The 18,393-nt window shown below is 53.6% G+C and overlaps 4 protein-coding genes across 4 annotated transcripts; 2 read left to right on the top strand and 2 right to left on the bottom strand.

Annotated features, from left to right (window-relative positions):
• Positions 1-579: 579 nt before the first annotated feature.
• On the bottom strand, positions 580-5,756 carry QC764_205250 (uncharacterized protein). The gene is made up of 2 exons (XM_062944228.1): positions 4,811-5,756; positions 580-4,729 (listed from the first exon to the last, which is right to left on the bottom strand). The coding sequence occupies exons 1-2, from the start codon at positions 5,232-5,234 to the stop codon at positions 690-692; spliced, it is 4,464 nt and encodes a 1,487-aa protein (XP_062803036.1). The 5' UTR covers positions 5,235-5,756; the 3' UTR covers positions 580-689.
• A 127-nt stretch (positions 5,757-5,883) lies between these two features.
• Positions 5,884-8,436, bottom strand: ECM14 (putative metallocarboxypeptidase ecm14). The gene is made up of 2 exons (XM_062944227.1): positions 7,616-8,436; positions 5,884-7,559 (listed from the first exon to the last, which is right to left on the bottom strand). The coding sequence occupies exons 1-2, from the start codon at positions 8,186-8,188 to the stop codon at positions 6,528-6,530; spliced, it is 1,605 nt and encodes a 534-aa protein (XP_062803035.1). The 5' UTR covers positions 8,189-8,436; the 3' UTR covers positions 5,884-6,527.
• A 158-nt stretch (positions 8,437-8,594) lies between these two features.
• On the top strand, positions 8,595-11,383 carry QC764_205230 (uncharacterized protein). Its single transcript, XM_062944226.1, has 2 exons — positions 8,595-9,487; positions 9,539-11,383. The coding sequence occupies exons 1-2, from the start codon at positions 9,241-9,243 to the stop codon at positions 10,645-10,647; spliced, it is 1,356 nt and encodes a 451-aa protein (XP_062803034.1). The 5' UTR covers positions 8,595-9,240; the 3' UTR covers positions 10,648-11,383.
• A 796-nt stretch (positions 11,384-12,179) lies between these two features.
• On the top strand, positions 12,180-17,579 carry QC764_205220 (uncharacterized protein). The gene is made up of 3 exons (XM_062944225.1): positions 12,180-13,038; positions 13,087-15,837; positions 15,896-17,579. The coding sequence occupies exons 1-3, from the start codon at positions 12,933-12,935 to the stop codon at positions 17,107-17,109; spliced, it is 4,071 nt and encodes a 1,356-aa protein (XP_062803033.1). The 5' UTR covers positions 12,180-12,932; the 3' UTR covers positions 17,110-17,579.
• The last annotated feature ends 814 nt before the right edge of the window (positions 17,580-18,393 follow it).

Here is an 18,393-nt window from a genome sequence, read left to right as displayed (position 1 = left end):
CCGCGGTCTGATATTAGCATACAGAACAAACCACCACCAAATCACCACCAATAAACACCACAGTACAAAACTCATATCAAATAATTTTTTTATTTCAACCCCAAACAACGCTTCTTTTATGTTGTCAAACTAGGTAAACGGTAGACAGCAATGTAAGCTCCTCCAAACCACAAACCCCCAAAACTCCTCAAACACCACCACCACCACTAACCCAAAAAAAAAAACCAAGAGAGCCATTGGCAGCCTCCACAACCCCCAAGACAGAAACCTGCAAAAAAGAAAACCATTCCCAACAGTTTTTTACATACTCTCTCTTTCCACTCACACACACGTCATCATTTTTTATCTTAGAGCCCCCCCCCCCCTCCCCCCCCACCCTTCTCCATCTTCCCTCATGCCTGCCATGAAAATACAACCGAAAAGGAAAAAAAGCCGTGTTTGCTGTACATTATACAAGTGCTATACTCAAAGTAAAAAAAGCGTATCGAAACGAAAAAAATATTAAACCACAGAAAGAAGCCATCGTAGGGTACCTAGGCAATGCTTTTCTTCCCCGAGCAGAAAAAAGGAAAAATAATGTCTGTTGAAAGGAGCGGTGGTGTAAGGTCGAATAAGTAAACAAGGCAGGTAGGTACCTAGGTGTATTCTCTCCGTTTGTATCAAGCCACAAGAAAAAAAAAAGGGGTATCTCAAGCACCAACACACTGCAACGGCGGTGGACTCGCCATCCTCTCCCCCCCATCCTTCTGCAGCACCACCCCATCATCTCCCTCCCCATCCCCATCATCCTCCTCCTTCACCGGACTGCCCGGCGGCGGAGTAAAATAAACCGTGTTCCTCTCCTCCCTCGCGGTAGGAAGATCATCATCGTCATCATCCTCCTCCTCCTCCACAACCGCATTCTCTAACGCCGTCGTCAGCGCATTCGTCGAAATGGCATTCTCCTCCTCCTCCCCATCAATAGGCGGAAGGGGCGTGTGCCGACCGTCAGAAAAGCTGATAGCCGCATCGCTATCCTCATCAGACGGCAGCGCGAGGCTGCCAATGGTCTTGTGGGCCGCTTGAGCCGACGAGTACTTCCTGTGCAGCTCCCGGAAACTTCGGGCCGTGGCCGTGCTCGCGCTGGCGGCAGATCCCCGGTGTTCGCGCTCGGATACAGACCGAGCAGTGAGGATGGATTGAAAGTCCGTGCCGTCGCTCGGGCCGGTCCGAACACTGCCTGCGTCGTCGCCACGGTGCATTCGTTGCCGGATGCGCTCTTCAGCCGTCAGACCTTGGATCTGGAGGTCGTTGTTGAAGTTGATCACCGAAGCCTTCTTGCCGTGTACGACAAAGGAGCCCGTGCTGCGAGGGAAGCTATCCGGTGAATCGCGGCTGCCCTCGTCGGCATTGGTGGCACTGGACGTTGAATCCTTGCCCTTCCGGTGGCGGTGGTGCGAGAGGTGACCGGCGCCCTCTCTAAGGGTGCGCTGGAGACTGCGCCGGATATTCGTCTTTTCGAGCCGATCGGCCGAGGTGCTGTTGGAGTGGCGGCCACGCCTCTCGGGCGTATCAAACGGCTCATCGGCAGCCGTCGAGGACTTGGTCTCCGAGCTAGCGGCTTCCAAAAGTCCAGCCTTGGCAAGCAGGTCACGCTCGTCCGCATCCACATCTTCACCTGGTCCCTCAAACTTGGGCTTTTCAACAGTCGTGCTGGACTCGGCCCTCTTTCGAGATGGCGTAGCTGGGGTAGAGCTGACTGAGATGGCCGTCGAGACCGAAGCCTTGCGATTATCGTTTTGATCAAGAACCGCGGCCGGCGACTCCCATGTCCGTTCCTGCTTAAGGAAGCTCGTAGAGGTCGCACTGGTCGGCGGCGTCTGAAAGACCTCGGTGACTGGCGATGAGCCTTCAGATTTCGATGTGACGGTTGAGGTTCTGGTGAGGGAGAGCGGAGCGGGCGACCGAGGACTCTTCTGGGCTGTAAGGCTGCTGCCCCTCGAGTCTTCCCTAGTGATAGGCACCTGCAACTGCGAGTCCGCAGGAGTATCGAGAAGCTGGCGCTCCTCTTCCAAATCCAAAGAGAGAATATCACGGTGACACTTCAGTTTCCATATTTCCATCCGCGTCCACTTCAGCTGCGCAGCAATCCTCGCACCCGCCAAAAGCAACGAGTCGCGGGTCTTTTGCGAAATAGGGGTCAGAAGCGAAAGATGTCGGGCATTCCGGTGCTGGTCGGCAAGTGTCTTTTCGACTTCCTTGAGCTTCTCGTCAGCATCAGTAATCTTCTGCATCATGATCTCCCTCCGCGCGGCCAAAATATCCTGTGCCATCTTGTGGTCAATGCGGCTGCGCGAAACCGTCACCTCTCCGGTCGGTGTCTGGATCACCTGCACATTATCGCCATCCAGTCTCCTGAGCGCTCTGCGCCCCTGACCATCGATATTCCCTCCTATCACACCTCGCATGCGCACACCAGAGGTCCTAAACGCAGCAGCATAATTGAGCTTGGCCAGCCAGTCATTCATCTCATCCTCGTCTTCCGCCAGCAAAACCTCCTCAAGCCCGCCATTCTTGACATACACGAATGCGTGCTTGTGTTTGTTATAGCTCTTGTCCATCAAAGCCACGGCGCCGTCTGTTGACATCAGCGCGTCGGGCTTGAAGGCCTCAAGGGGCGGTTTGAAGATGCAGGGATCCCCATCGCAGCCCTTTCGGAGATGGTCCTTTTGCTGATGCATCAACGACTTGACCCAGGTGGTGTTCCGGAAGAAGTAGAGCTGGGCACCTGTGAGGATGGCACCCCACTCTTGCCAGGGAGACCTCGTCTTCTTCTTTTTGGCATCTTTCCTCCACAACAGCCCGACCTTTGTGACCTTGATATCCACGATACCAGGATGGGCCTCCTCCGGATTCGAAGCTGTCTTTTCCGTCATGAAGGCATCGGGTCGGGACCTTGCCGAAACGATCTGTAAGACACCGGTCTTGAAGAAGGTCTTCTGGAGCTCCTTCATGTTCAGCGTCTTTGCCGTTCCGAGGTAGCTGTACGGGTCATCCAGGTGCATCACATCTCTAAAGTTTGGCCGTAGCAAATCCAGTTTTCCCTCGAGAATAACAGCGTATGGATCGACGGGCTCCTTTATCGTCCGTCGCGCTGGATCGGGCGCTGCATTCAACAGGAACGGCTTCTTCTTCACCTTGTGTGGGACGATCCGCTCTCCGTTGATGTCGAAATCATCCTCGACGTGAATAAAAGGGGTATATGTGATGTTGTCGTAAAAGACCTCCAAGACCTCCTCATAAATGCCCTCTCCTCGAGTGTTTTTGAGGTAATCCGCTTTCTGCATCTTGTGCTTGTTGTTCTTATTGAAGACATCGGTGTGTAGGATCAAGAGGGAAAAGGCAATAAAATAGGCCTGGTCTGGTGAAGCATAGATGCCGGGGTTGCACTCGTGATACCGGTTGGCAAATGCCTGGACAAAACGGTCGATCTGCTGCGTCTCCTTAGGAAGTTCGGCTTCCATCAGCAGTTTTCTCAGAGCCATGTCCATTGGATCACCAAAAAACATAAATCCACGCATATAACTTCGAAGCACGGCCTGTGCAAAGGGCTCGGTGTTCTTGGAGAGAGCAGCCGCCACCACACTACGGCTGACAACTTCCAACAGCCGCTCGAGATATCTGGCGGGAGTATCATCATCCCGACGCTCCGGGAGGATGATGGACTCACGCGATATCTGGAGCGAGTTATTCTTGGATGCGCTCGAGGCAGGGGTGGCCGGGGTAAGGGTCCCATGCCGCGAGGATATGGAATCGGTATTGTGTCGTAACCTGCTAAGACCGAGAAGGTCACCAAAGCTCTTGCGGCTGGTCGACATGGATGTCCTTGATGGAAGAGTCAAATGTTCCTCCACGGACTCCCTAGGCGTATTGTTACCGAGGGAGCTCATGGTCGACGAACGGCCCCTCCGGTGGATGTAAGTTCTCGTAGGTGAAGAGTGACCAGAGTGCCTTGAATTCGGCCGAAACAGGGCAGTTGCTGGTGAGGCATTCCCTTTGCCAAATAATGTGACAGTTTGGCTCGGTGAGACTGACCCGCCACTCCGAGATGGTGTCCTAGAAGGAGTCGGCGTGAGCTGGGAGCCATTGGGGGATGATTTGCTGGCAGTCGACCTATCCGTGCTGACTCTGTTCGGTACGGATAGCGATGAGCTGGAGAGGTTGGAGTTGTGCGTCATCGAAGACTTGTTCTTGGGCTGTAGGTGGGCAATGGGAAAAAGAGAGTCCGTCTGTTTCTTCCGCCGCCCCAGCTTGAAAAAGGTGGTAGTAGTATGTATAGTTTGAGTTGTTACTGTGGTGCTCCCATACACCCTGTCCCCTGAGCTGGCATCGGATCTCGAGGATTCTGATAACCTGGTGGCAGGCAGTGCAAGCGTCGATGAATGATCATCCCCATAAGCCGGTGGCGCATGAGAAAAGGATGCCCGAGATGGTTCGTCAAAAGTGACACTCTGCTTCCCGTTCGCATTCGCGCTGCTATCGGCACTGCTGCTTTCCTCTGGAACAAGTGACACTCTCTTGTCCCCCATTGTACCCAGGCCCAATCTCTCGTTCGAATTACCGGCTAGCTCGGTCCTGGAAATCTCTCCAGAGCGGCGTAATCGCATTGAAAAGTTCATTCGGGATGGCTTCTTTCGAGGGGCGGTTCCGTCAAACGTGGTGGTCGGGGCCGTGGTGATGATCTCAGGAGCTGTCCCATTGTGTGTAAGCAATTTGAAATGGAGACTTTGTCTGGCAGAGCGCTCGCGCAATGCAACGGAATGGCACGTACGGCGGGGCATGGGAGGAGCTTTCTCGGCCGCTGCGTGCAATTTCGCCTTGGCTGCTAGCTGGGAGTCGGAAGCATTACGGAATCTCAGCATGGAGAAGCGCCGGTGCTTGTTGGAGTCGTCGGGCAGGGCAAGGGAGACGGAGGCGCGAGGCTGTTCCTGGGCGTGGGTCGAAGCCACCGAGATGCTATCGCGGGGCAGCTCCATGGGCGAGGTAGGCGAGGCAGGAGAGGGAGGAACAGGAGAGGGCGGTGCGGGAGCATCTTCTGCAACCGACGTCAGGGCGGCGGGCAAGTCCGAGGTCGATGATTCGGCACGGATGGGCGGCTCCTTCAACGGGGGAACACCGGGCAGGGCGTCAAACAGCGAGTGCCGTCTCATATCCGTCTCACTGCCAACATTGCCGCGGCGTCGTAAAAACGGCATGGTGGGTTGTAGGCGTGTGTGCGCTCGTCATAGTTTTCCCATTCGTGATGTAAGAAGTTGTCGCCCGGCCCACGTCACTGCCGTGAGCCTTGGTGTTGGGGTGGTGATGAGAATCGCAACCGGGTATCCGTATCGTTAAGTTAAGCGTAATTCGGCGGGTCCGTCAGTCGTCGTCGTCATTCAATCGCGGTAGAGAAAGTGCTGTGAACGAGAGCTGTGCGAGCTTGAAAGTAAGGAAGGAAAGGTGCTGGCTTCGCTTCTGTCAGCGGAGAGATTGATTGAGCTGAGTGAGAATGAGAATAGGGAACAAAACGTCTGAGTGGTTGAGTCCTAGGGGCAGATGAGAAGGACGGTGTTTGGGTTGTTCCTTCGCCAAGGGCAGCATGTCCCGGGGGGAGCGTCTGGGGGCTTCCTGGGCTTCCAAGACCGCACCAAAAGCGGCGCCAGGCCCAAAAAGGGAGACCCAGAGAAAGCGTGGGAGGTGGGCTTCGGTGGGCTGCAGTGGGCTGGGCAGGTCTCTGGAAGACGACGCAACCCGACGCCGGCTCAGCTCCTTCCAAGCTGAGCGCTTGGCCCCCACCTGTAGCCCCCTCCAGCCAATCAGCCACCTGCAGACCATCCCTGCCCTGCTCTAAAATGATAATTTGCAGATCGCGGGGCAGACACGCAACACCCCTGAAGCTATCCAGACCTTATTTTCGCCCTATCTTGACGCTTCACAGGGCAAGTCATATGGAGATAGCTCTTTGATGCCATGATGATTCTCTCTTTTCTATTCTCGGGCTCAGCTGTATGCTCGGCTTATGCAAGAAATCCAGCCAATTCAACCCCCCAAAAAACATGCGACACGCCCACGACGATGAGACAACTCCCTGGTGAGCTGTTCAAACCCCCCGGTGATAAGATATGGAACCAGGCGGGTACCACCTCGTGCGCTACCAGCTTCTTATTTCGCAAGACTCCATCCAATATACCCAATGACCAGCTTCACGAGAAAGCTTCATTTTCCCAATTTTCTATTTTTGGGCCCAACGTCGAGAACTCCGTCGCCTTGTCCGATACACGCAAAAGCTAAATCTAGAATCAGTGGACTGACCGCAAGTGATGTGGGGGGAAAAAAGCATAAAGTTATCCAATGCATCGCTGTATCACTCTGTAGCTGCTATGCAAATACACATCAAGACGCTTTGCCAAAAGGAACCTAAAAAACCACTGATACAAAATGCCAATGCCCATGCCCATGCCCATGCCCATACCCATCCATAACGCCGCTCCTGTGCAATCGTCAAGTCTCTATCTCCGCCTCTTCAGATCACTCCATTGATCGGCCGGCGGGTTCTGGACATGCTCGCTTCCCTCAAACTCCCCCTTCTCAATGCCATTGTTGCCGAGGAGAAAGTCCCCGAAATACTTGAGGGCATTGAGCACTTCTTCGCCTGTTGGCACGATATGGTCAGCCGGTAGCAAAAAGCCGTAGCTACCAGTATCGCGGAGCTTGATTTGGTAGCTGTATTTGGCTCCAATTTCATGGTAGAACCAATCAATAGCCGAGCCACCGCCGCCTTCCACGCGGGTGTCGTCTTTTCCTCGGTATGCCGTAGCACTCTCACAGGCAGAGGTCACTGTGTACGCCTCCCCGCTCGACAGCCGTATGGCCTTTGCCAGTCCAACACCAAGTTCCATCAAGTTTTCGAGGTTGGGCGGCTGAGCAGCGCAGGTATAAGAGTAAGGGAACAGGATCTGCTGCGAGTACGAGTGCATGTCGAGGAAACCCACAAACTTGACTCCATGTTGAGCTGTTTGATTCTTGGCCCAGTTTGCCAGCTCCGACGCTTCCACGGCATGGAAGGGGGAATCGCCTCCGTAGTTCTCTGAGCATGGGCCCGCCTTGTTATTCGTGGCCCATTCATAGCCAAATGCGTGGTCAAGATCCATGCCAAAGCAAAAGCTTGTACCGGTGTCCTGTCTCGATTTGCGCCAAAGCCGGTCTTCCTGCCATGTGTATTCGTAGCCGTCGGGGTTCAGGATAGGGATGAAGATGATGTCGAATTTATCGAGAAGCTTGGTGACCATTGGGTCCTTGTCGTAGGCGGTGACCATGGACCACATCAGATATGTAACCGTGCTGGTTGATATCCATTCACGGCCATGGAGACCTCCAGTGACAAGTATGGCTTTCCTCGAACCACCCTCTTCTTCCTCTTCGTTGCGTGCGCCGACACGAAGGGCATGAATATCCCTCCCCTCGAATGACTTCCCAATGCTCGTCATCTCTGTGAGCGATGGGAACATGGCTTCCAGCAGCCGCATCCAGCTTGTGACGACCTGAAAAGTGTGAGTACTATTGATCAAGTGGGGATCGCCCGGACACCAATACTTACCGACAGCCTCTGATAATCCTTGAAGAATAGGTTACCCATTCCTTCCCTGGACGTCAGTACATCGAGGGAACTCGAGCTGAATCCCCCAGTAGTCTTCTTGGGATACGTGGCCCAGATGGCGGCGGGCAGATCGTAAATCATAATTTCTGGCTTCTTCATGGAATCTGGCAGTTGGTCGACAATCTTCTTGAGATATATCTTGGCATTATATATTCGTGCGTCGACGTAGTCGTGCGAGATGGACCAGATATCGAAAGCTTGAAGTGTCCGGGTTATGTCAGTGAGGAGGCGCTTCTGCTCCAAGGTGGTTGCGTTGAACCGAACTACGATGCCACCCTCATGCCTCATGGCAACAGCCGGGTTGATTTCGTAGGTGTCGAGGTCGTCATCTCTCAATTGCTTGCCGAAGAAGGCCTCGACGGCGGTATCACGCAGCCATCTAAGAATAGGGTAGCCGTTGCTGTGCTGAAGGCGGCCGGCTTGGTGGTCCCGATGCGAGGGTTCGATCCAAGCAGCAGCGGCATCGACGGGCAGCGCGAGGCTAAAAGCGAGGGCTAGTGGTTGTAATCGCATTTTTCGTTGTAGTTGGCGGCTAGGGTAGAGGTGCGCCTGGAGGAGGGAAGATTTGGGGTCGAGGTTCTAAAGAGATAAAGTAATGGATGGCGTTATCGCCACCGGCCTGGAACAATGGCCTGCATGGTGTGCGTGGGGTAGCAGCCATGGCTGCCTTGGCGAGGCCTTCGAGTGGAAAGCGTGGGTAAGTGCAGACGCGTGCCTCTTTTTAATTCCGAAGCCCGACACGTCCGTACCTACGGTATTTGCTTGACAGGCGTCAAAAGTAATTCATATGCGCCAAACTCTAGGTGATCGAGAACTGTTCAGTAGGTACCTACCTTGGGCAACACGAGGAATCACACAACCATCATTTCTTGGCGTGCCAAGATATCTTCTTTCTGAAAATCTCAAAACACTCAACACCGTTTTCTTAGGTGAGTAGAAACTGAACATCTATCTCATTGCGATCAAGCAAACATAATAGCGCTCTCTCATAAGATCCCATCAGGGCATCCCATCAGGGCATCCCCGCCTCCGCGAGGCTGTGGAGGTGACCGTTAGTAGCGACCATGTAGGTTGCCCATATCTGACTACGCGGCCGTCGGCGCCATGAGCTTAATTGAGGTCGAATCTATTCAACCCAGTCATCCCCTTAATGGGTTTCGTTCAGGCAATCGAACTGGCTATCACGGGCAGAAATCAAAGAAAAAGCGTTGACTAACTGGAGAATATTGATCTAACGAATGCCCGTCCCCCGTTAGCAAATGATTGGCTGTCGTTGAATCTCAACTGACGCAGGCTGCAGGTTCTGTTCCCTCGGCGGTTACAGGAGTAGTTAAAACACCCGATCCAAGGTAGGGCAAGAGACACGAAGTTTGGTACCTGAAAATTGCTGTCCAACTGCTGGTATATCTGGTGTAGCCCCGCTTTCCAGCCTCATTTTTGACCCCAGGGACCATATTTGACTGTTATACTGCCGCCCAGCTGGTAGAGCTTGGATCATCAACTTACATCATTGTACTACCATCTTATGATCTTCAAACCACCATCAAAGCATCTCAGTTGACGCCATGGCGGCGTTTGGCAAGAGCATCCACGCCTTGCTGGACACTTACTCAAACTGCATTTCCTTGCTCAAGGCCTTCAGGCATCGGGGCGATGAGCCAAATTCAACCACCCCAACACCAGAGACAGCGATCTGTTCTCAGGACAAACAAGCCGTTCTGCGGGAGTCTTTAAAGGCGGATCGTGACTTGGTTGAGAAGGCCTATTCGTCAAGAGTTCGCCAGTCTGGAAACCGCTTCAGAAAAGGAGATGGTATGTCGCCACTTGGTCTCGGCATTGTGGCATGACTGACCTTAGTGATAGCCCGCGCCATCTCATCAGTAGACGGTGTCTTGAGGAAACTCAAAGAAGCTATCAAGAACCTGCTGCGAATCTCTAGCCATAAGCAGAATCTTGACCTGGACTGTGAGTCACTCATGTGTCTCTCCAATGCTTCCAGACTTGAGACAATCAAGACCATAGATGGCCTGTCCCGACGGCTTGGTAGCCCGTCTCGTTCTTCATTGGCCTCCCATTCTTCAAGGACTTCATCGAAGGCTTCGAAGACATCATCCAAGTCATCGTCGTCGAAGTCATCCAAAACTTCTCCGGGTTCTTTGTCGACGTCACCATCACACCGGCACAAACTGTCACCCAAGACGCCCGAGGCGCCCAAACCGAAGAGAGTGTCTGCCCAACAAGAAAAGAGCTCCTCAAGCAAGAAAGCATTGCCCCAGCCCAAGAAGGACATCAAGGATGGCAAATCAAAGAGATCGTCCAGCAGCGAGCTAAAATCTGCAACTCCAAAAGACCCACAACTAGCAACACCGTCACCAAAGATGACTTCGCCATCACCAGAGCCAACGCCAAAATCACCAAAATTGACACCAGCCTCGCCAAAGCCAACACCGGCCTCACCAAAAAACTCAAAAGCATTATCAAAGCTACCGAGGAAGGGCTCAGTAAAACACGCGGAAAAACATTCACCAAGAAGTTCAACGGCACCACCTAAGTCAGCGAGTTCGCAAAAACCTCCATCCTCACCAAAGCTACCATCTTCACCAAAATTACAACCCGCCCTACCACCACCAGCTTCTCCAAGCTCTATCGAAGCAATCACTGCAGATGCTCACTTTGCCATGGCCGCGATTCCAAGACTCAGCCCCTCGTCCTCCCTCCACCCCAGGACATCCCCCAACCGGATATCCATCATGTCCTTCTCCTCCGACAGCACCAAGCTTGGTGAGATTCCTCAGCGGAAATGGCAGCCAAGTCACAGATCCCTGTACATCACCACCACTGGCTCGCCAAGCGAGGAAGAAGAAGACGAGTACAACATCAAGCCTGTTTTCCCGCTGAAGCCATATACGGTCGAGGTCAAGGAAAAGGGCAGATTCTGGGGGTTGTTTGCGAGGAGGGGATCTCAGTCTTGATGATGTTTTTATTTTTGTTTATTTTATGATTTTATGACACTTCATGACGACATACGATGATATATACTGATTCACGACCGTTTTACCGATTTACGACAACTTATACCGAATTCTAACGACTTTTACCGACTTACGACTTATGATTAACATGCCATGGTTTTCCTGTTTCTAGAAGCTGTCATTACGAAACTGGGGTTCTATGCGCCAATAGGCGGGATACTTTACAGTGATAGCATGGGAATATGTGCGCCACGGGGTTAACGTTCTGAAACTGTACAGTTGTGGAATCTTCTGCTGTTCCTAACCTCGTTCACAACTCGGCGCTGGCGTCGTCATGTTAGAGATATTGGGTACCATTTTATGTAGGAATCGCTCACGTACTCACAGGTGCAAGATGTATTTAAATTGTTTTACACCTTTACACTCAACACTTAGAGATTCCAAAATTCATCATATCAACATGGTGGTGCTCGAAGCTGGTGACCTTAAAGGCTCTGTGTAAGCCGCATTTGCCATGGACTATGCTCTCCTCAGATCCATAGATTTAGTGGTATCCTATTGTCGTTTTTCCAAATTCCCCCGGAAGAACCCCCGTCCTCCTTGATTCGTGAATTTCATGCATATTCTCTCCAGCATTGCCGAACGGGACAACAACCGTTTCAGGCTGTCGTCATCGCACCAGTGTGCCAACGACGATCCTAGGGGAGGGGTGCTGAGGAGTGCGGCGGGGATGTTGAAGGGGTTGGGGGGGGGGAGGGTGGTGAATTCAGCGGGGATGGCGACGACGAGTTAATGAGGGGGGGATGGTGCCGACGGGGACGGGGAGTGGGAGTGGGAGTACGGGAGTTGTGGTTAGTGGTGGGGAGGTGTTGAGAGGGAGTGTGTTTGGAGTGGTGATGCTTGGGATTTGAGGATGGGTTCTAGGGATAAGGTAGTGTATACCTCATTTACTAAAAGATTAAAGTAACTGATGAGGTTACTCTTCTCTAACCGAATACTCTCCCTATATTTTTCCAACTTATACAGAGCAGCTCCAACTCGTTGAGCAGTCTTATTTGAGCCATCACGGCCACCACATAGCAGTCAAGTCATACACGACACCACCACAACGCATGCACGCAGGCCTACGGACCATCGGGACTGACACGCCGGGATGCGTGTGCACTTGCCCCTAAATAGTCAAGGGTTGCATGATGAGGGCACGGTGTTACCGCCTTTTCGGCGTGTTTTTTTTTTCTTTTGCAGTTCAGGGATGGAATTTTGTGGTTGCCACAGCTTTTGTGTTTTTGTTTTGCCCGATTGAGCGGCGATGAAAGGGGAGAATGGGGACATGATGCATGGTCTGTGTTATCAGCGATAAGAAATCAATTAAACAGGCGTCAAGTTCGCGTTGTGAGGTGTGAGGCGTGTTCGATCGGGGTGGGGCTGCTGCCTTGTGGCCGGCGGTGGTGGGCGGTGACGGGGGAGGAGCTGCGGGGAGTATAAAGGGCAGCCGGGATCCCCTCGAGGCCAAAAGCTCAGCTAAAAGTTAATCGTTTTTCCATCTTTTTCGGGTGCCCGGTTGGGAGCCTTTGGAACCGCGGAGTTGAGCGCTAAAGTCCGATCGATTTGGGTGCGGCAGACGGCCTGTATTCAATTCTGGTTGTTCTGCCTGCCCAGGAGATGGGGGTTGGACCGTGCTTCCCTTTCAAACCTCAAACGCGCGCTGCCCGAGGCTTCGAAGGCAGCGCAAGGCAAGGCAAGGCAAGGCAAGGCACGGAAAGGCCCACTTCGCGTCATTGTGCCCCCCCATGTTTGGATGCAGCCACGCTACGCCAACAATTATTCGAGTTGTGAACGAGAGCATTGATAACTGCCCTGCCGTTTGGAAAAAGCAACTAGCGATTGACCGAGCCCACGACGACAGCTATACTCCTATACAAACACGCACTCCCAGTAAAGTGCTCTCAGTTTCCATCTCTTCCTGAAGCTTATCTGGTGTTTGGCGGGGCATTCGCTGCAAGACAAACGGTTCGAGCGCAGGGGTCGTTGACGGTTGGACCCACCGACGCGACTGGGTGCGTCTCGCCGGGACGCGCTCTGCAGAATGAAACCAGCCTCTCAAATTCGGCCCACCCTACTTCGAGATCTCAATTAACGAACCTCTCCTCCGTCTCTCCACCCAAACTCGCCTCCCACCACCCGACACCCCGAGCCGACCACCGTCGAGTCGGCGCCCGCACCTATTCCTGTCGCCAATTGCTTGCAGAGCGAGCGACGCGGTGTCGTGGGATCTATATGTGACCATGGCCACTCCAACAAACTCGTGGCAGCAGCAGGCGCCCTCGCACCACATGGTTGCCCAGCCAGCCGGAGTCGAAGATTTCGGTGTCCAGACGAGGCCGATGGGATGTGAGTTTGCCATGCCCTGACCAGCCACACAGATCTAATGTCATGAAGTGAAGGTGCAGTATACCTTCGATCGAGATAGCCAGGTCAACTGCTTGGCTCGTTGGCCTCACCTGCTCCACATCCAGACAATTCCACTCGACGAAAGAACCACAATCGGCGTGGTGGACCTCCGAACATGTCTTCAGGCTGTCGCCCAGTCCAGCCCTGAGATCGTCAACCAGGAAGAGAACGACTACAGTGTGTATGCATATGACTTTTCAGAACCCGATGTGCCCCTGGTAGGGCAAGGGATGCTATCACGGGGGCTGGATCCGAACAACGAGGCGGCACAACAACAATTGGTCCCAGGGCGAGTAACCCGCAATCTGCTCGCCCTTCTCAGCAGCGGGAGCCGGGAAACACTCGAGGTGAAACTCAAGTTGACAATGGTTGCAAAGGCGCCACCACGACCAGATTTTTCAGCCCTGGAGGGCTTTAACCTGTCAAACTCTTCTCAGATGCCCGTCGACGACAACTCGGAGTGGAACTCGTTTGTTCAGTCCAGCCAAATGTTTGGTCAGAATTCGAATGTGGCCCAGGTACCATCGCCAGCGCTTCCTCCTGCTCCGGTCCAAAATCACGGCTATCACCACAATCAACACAACCCTCACAGTCAGCCCAATCAGCACACTCAGCATAATCACCACTTCAGCCACCCGATGCATGAACCTCGGCCGATGGAGATGAGAAGTGATAGTGCGCCTCCATATATGAATCGGCCATCGAGTATACCACCGCCTGAGCCCCAGCCAGCGGCTCCGACGCCGCCTGCGTCCCACGGCCTTCCTGGCGTCGCCACAGTCCCTGACCCCCCGAGGACGCACACCCCGATCCATAGCGCTCCCTCACCAGCACCTCAACCGCAGCCGACAGAAAATGTAGTCGAGATGCAACCACAAGCGCGTCCTTCCCGGCCGTCCTCACGAACCTCAACGAGAAGTAGAAGGCAACGACCGCCAACCGGCAGACCACGAGGCCGTCCGCGCAAATCGGCTGCAGAGGGCAACACGTCGGCGGCAGAGGAAGCCACTGACGGTGATGAAGGCCCACGGAAGAAAAGGGCAAAGGTTATCCGGGCAGACTATGCAGCCGTTGTGCCGTTTGGTTCTGCACCAGACTCACTCAGAGTAGCTGCCAGTACCTCAGGGTCATTGCGCACCATGAGACCCATTGGTTCAGGAAACGACGCCCCGACGCCTAACCATCTTCAAGATGTCCCTCGTGCGCCAACACCAGTACCTGATGGGGCTCTTTTGCAGCAGCAGCAAAGGAGAAGAATGGTAGGCCACAAGGCTCGGTCCGAGTCCGTTGGAATGGAGAATATCCCCGTCTTTCAACATAGACAGCCCCAACTACCCATGCACGAGATGAGCCAGGACGCCCGCTCACCCGTCGAATCATTTGGTCAATCACCAGACCAAGGTTATTCGCCCGAAGACAGCGTTGGTGACCTGGGCTCCTCACCCCCAGTCCCGCGCACGACCCCCTACCTCCGGTCTAGTCCACCAGCGTCGAGTCCGATTCTTCCTCCGATGCCCATGCGGAATGTCGACTCCGGCTTTATGAGCGGCGGTCTTGACGACTTTTTCGACGAGGATGATATGATGCCGGACCTACCCCCACCACGGATGCAGGAGCTTTCTGGACCCATGCCTGCGCAGATGCAGATCGCCCAGCCCGTACCTGTGCCCATGACCAGCAAACCCAACAGCCGCAAGAATAGTCGAGTTCGTACTGCGTCGCAGCAACAGGAGGTGACATTCCAAGAAGTGAACCCTGGCCCGCCAGAACTGCTCCCAACCAAGAGCCTCTTCAACCCCGCTGGGCGTGTTAAGACCTTGAACCGACCAACACCCCCACCTACCACACACCGGCCATCACCACCTCCTGCTTCCCATCAAGCCGTGGAACGGCCGACAGCTTCCATCCCGTCCGATCAGCCAGCGCCAAAGAAACGAAACGCCCGGTCCCTGAAAAGATCGCACACTGCCCCGAACCCGGTGGTTTCGGAGCAGGAGGCGCCGGTACAACCAGCACAGGCGCAACCGACAACCCAACATTATGGCCTGAGCCAGGAATCGGCTCTTCCTCCACATTTCGAGCAGCCGCCTGGGAGCATGAACGGTTCCGTGCGGCCCACCGCGGACTTGGACAACAACCATGTCGGAAACGGTTTCGCCAGGGCCTCTGAGCCTGCTCAGTCGCCTCGAGAGGTGTCAGTTCCTGCAGCGCCGCTGCCGGTGATGGAGAGCCGCGAGGTTGTCGAACCTTGCTTCCACCAGCAGCAGCCTCTTCCGCCAACATCTAGACCGCCTTCGCGCCCAGCCTCGCAAGACCCTGGAGTCCCGACCGTCCCAGCCAGCGATGTCGGGAACGAGCCAATCTTGACTTTGCCGCAGCCATTCATGTCCGAGGCCCCGTGCCCGCCGAGTGATTTTGACGCGCCTCGCTACAGCAAGAACCTGGTCAAGAAACAGACTATCAAGGAGCGGTTGGAGTCTGCCATCATGAGAGGGGAATCCCCCCCATTCTGTAACAACTGCGGCGCAATTGAGACGCCTACTTGGCGTAAGATATGGATCCAAGAGCACAAGGGAATCCCGCCGTTCTATGAGTTTTCGGATAAGCCAGGTTTCGTTACCATGATTGACATTCTCGAGCGGGATGCGGAGGGCCAGCCAGCGGCGTATCGATTGGTCAAGAAGAATCTTGGTACTAAGGACGACAAGAAGGTGTGGGTTGAAACCCTCTTGTGCAATCGTAAGTTTTGTCTCGGCCGACTTTAAGCCTTTCGCAATCAAACTAACCTAGTGGCTAGCTTGTGGCATATGGCTTGCCAAGTTCAGAAATCACCGCCCGCCTGACCGGTGGGAGAAGGATGCCGCCCGCCTCAACCAAAGCCGTAAGAGGCGCGAAGGCAAGAGCAAGAAGAAGTCACGGGCCAAAAGCGATGGGCCGGTGAATCCCACCTCGGAAGCCTACTTCACGACGGACCCTGCTGGCCCATTGGACCATGAGTCACCAGAAGAAAACATTCCTGAGAGCATCCCTGAGAACGGGACGCTACCAGAAAGCCACAACACAATCACGACCGATGACAAGCTTTTAAACTTGCGGAGCTCCCCAAAACAGCGCTTGCCGGGATCAACTCACTCGAGGGGTAGTGGAACAGCGGACAGCCCCATAGCAGTTGAAGATGATCTCGGCAGCACAAGAAGGCTGCTCTTCCCGTCACCTAGGAAGGATGCAATGCCCCGGGTTCTTGGGGAGCTTTCGGCAAATGCCACACAAACAGTCACTCACGGTCAGGTGGCCAAGTCCGCTACATCGGGCAAAGAAAACCACAACACTCTTCCAGCGCGCACTGGTACGCCAGCCAACGGCGGCGACCAGCTCGATCAAGAGTTGTTTGGTACACCTCCCCGATGCCCATCCACTCCACCTCCCAGTTCCACTGCCGCCGGTGTGTTCAGGACACCAACCCGGCCGACGCCCAGTCATCGCCCCATAACAAGGAGTGTCTCTAGGTCGATGCGGTCCCATCGAAGCATTGTCAAATCGCCGATCGATGTCTACATGACCGCCCGCAGGATCACCACTCCCCGATCGGGATCCAACCACGGCCTGCTGGCTCCCCCCAGCTCTTCCGGCAGACGACGAAGTCCCCGACACGCCCCTACCCAGGCACATTTTGTGCATGACGATGATGCACAGCACTTCGAATCACCCTTCACCGCGAACCTCGCCCAGCTCCTGAGCGAAGCCAACAACTTCACCACCGGATCACCTTCCCATAGGCTGCCTGAGATTGATCTCGGGAGCCTTCAAGATCTGGACGAGGCCGCACTCGCCCAACAACTCCTCGAAAGCACCAATGCAATCGATTTCGACAATCTTCTCGGTACCGAGTTGGCCATGCAGCCTAGCTCGCCGCCCTCTACCAGGCGGAAACGTCAAGGTGGTGTCGAATTCGGAGCGCCACTGGACGAGAACACATGGGCGGAACAACATGGTGCTGGAAAGGGATACTAATTAGGAAGATGGCCTTCCCACCAAGCAACCTTGTCCTGATTCGCCTGCAGTCGAATACGATTTTTTCGCTCACGATAACTTTTCCGATTTTACGACAAGCAACACAGGCACGGCCAACGAGCGCCGTCTTGATGCGCAACAAAACGACACATTCCACTTTCGATGATGTCGAGTAGATACCCACTTTTGTTTCGACTTTTTATTTTTTATGCGACTACAACAACAACAAATCAGCAACAATGTTGTTTTTTTCGGTTTCTTTCTGTCTTGCTTTTATTCTTTTTGTTTTTTATATGTTGATGCAAGAATAGGAGTGGTTCGGTGGTTTTGGAAAAGGGATAGGGGAATAACAAGTGGTTTTCTTTTTTTTCTTTTTGAACCGCATAGCCTGGATGGATGGATTGGGTGGGGGTGTTCTGGAAAAGGGGAACAGGAGATCTGGTTCTGGGTTGGAAGAAGGGACTGAGCGCGTTTTTTGGGGAATTGTGATGGCATTACATCACTATGATTTGGGGAGGGAAAGGGGAGGGAGTTTTTGCAGCGATGGGGAGGTGTGAGTTACTTTAGCTTTAGTGTTAGTCAAATGTCAAAGCAAAGAGTATTGATATTGAGTGTATGAGGGGGGGGGGTTGTCTGTGTGTTCGTGTTGTGTGTGAAGGCGGGAGGGAGGGGGACGGGAGGGGGGTCTGCATATTGCGGCTGTCGCTTGTTTACATCTCATTAACGATGAATTTTGTTTTGCCAAGTGTCTTTATGAATCTTAAACCACTCACTGTCACTAGATGTGTTGGCACTGTTCTCAGAGGAGGAGATCCTCATTACTGTACTCCCCCAGTCTGGCTCTCCTGGTGATCGTAGGACGGACTCCGAGTGACAGTGGGTATATCTGTCTTTTGAAATGAACTAATAATCGCGCATTCCCAGGTATCCTTGAGTGTAAGAGCTGGACAAGCCCGTTTGACTGAGATGACATGAAGATTTCTTGGCTGTAATAGTGGTCCTTGTGCGATGAGGGTAAGAGATTCACGAAATGTGCTCTCCGGATTTTGGTATGTGTGTGGGGGGGAGGGTTCCGGTTTAAGATCCTTCAAAGGTCTCTCTGACCAGAGTAACGGACGGGTATGAAGCGGTTTTTCCGTAACTGGTGATGTTGTGAGAATCCCGGGCTGTTGTACAACAGTCAAAGACCACGACACTTTATTCACGAAAGCCATATCTTGTCCTGTCATTCATGATATAGGCCGGGAAGAAGGGGCACATTTTATGAGTTACATTATAAACATA

This window comes from Podospora pseudoanserina, chromosome 2, assembly GCF_035222485.1.
Source record: "Podospora pseudoanserina strain CBS 124.78 chromosome 2, whole genome shotgun sequence".
NCBI classification, from domain to species: Eukaryota; Fungi; Ascomycota; class Sordariomycetes; order Sordariales; family Podosporaceae; genus Podospora; species Podospora pseudoanserina.
The sequence above is the reverse complement of the archived record's forward strand: the minus strand, read 5'-3'. Positions and strand labels throughout refer to the sequence as shown.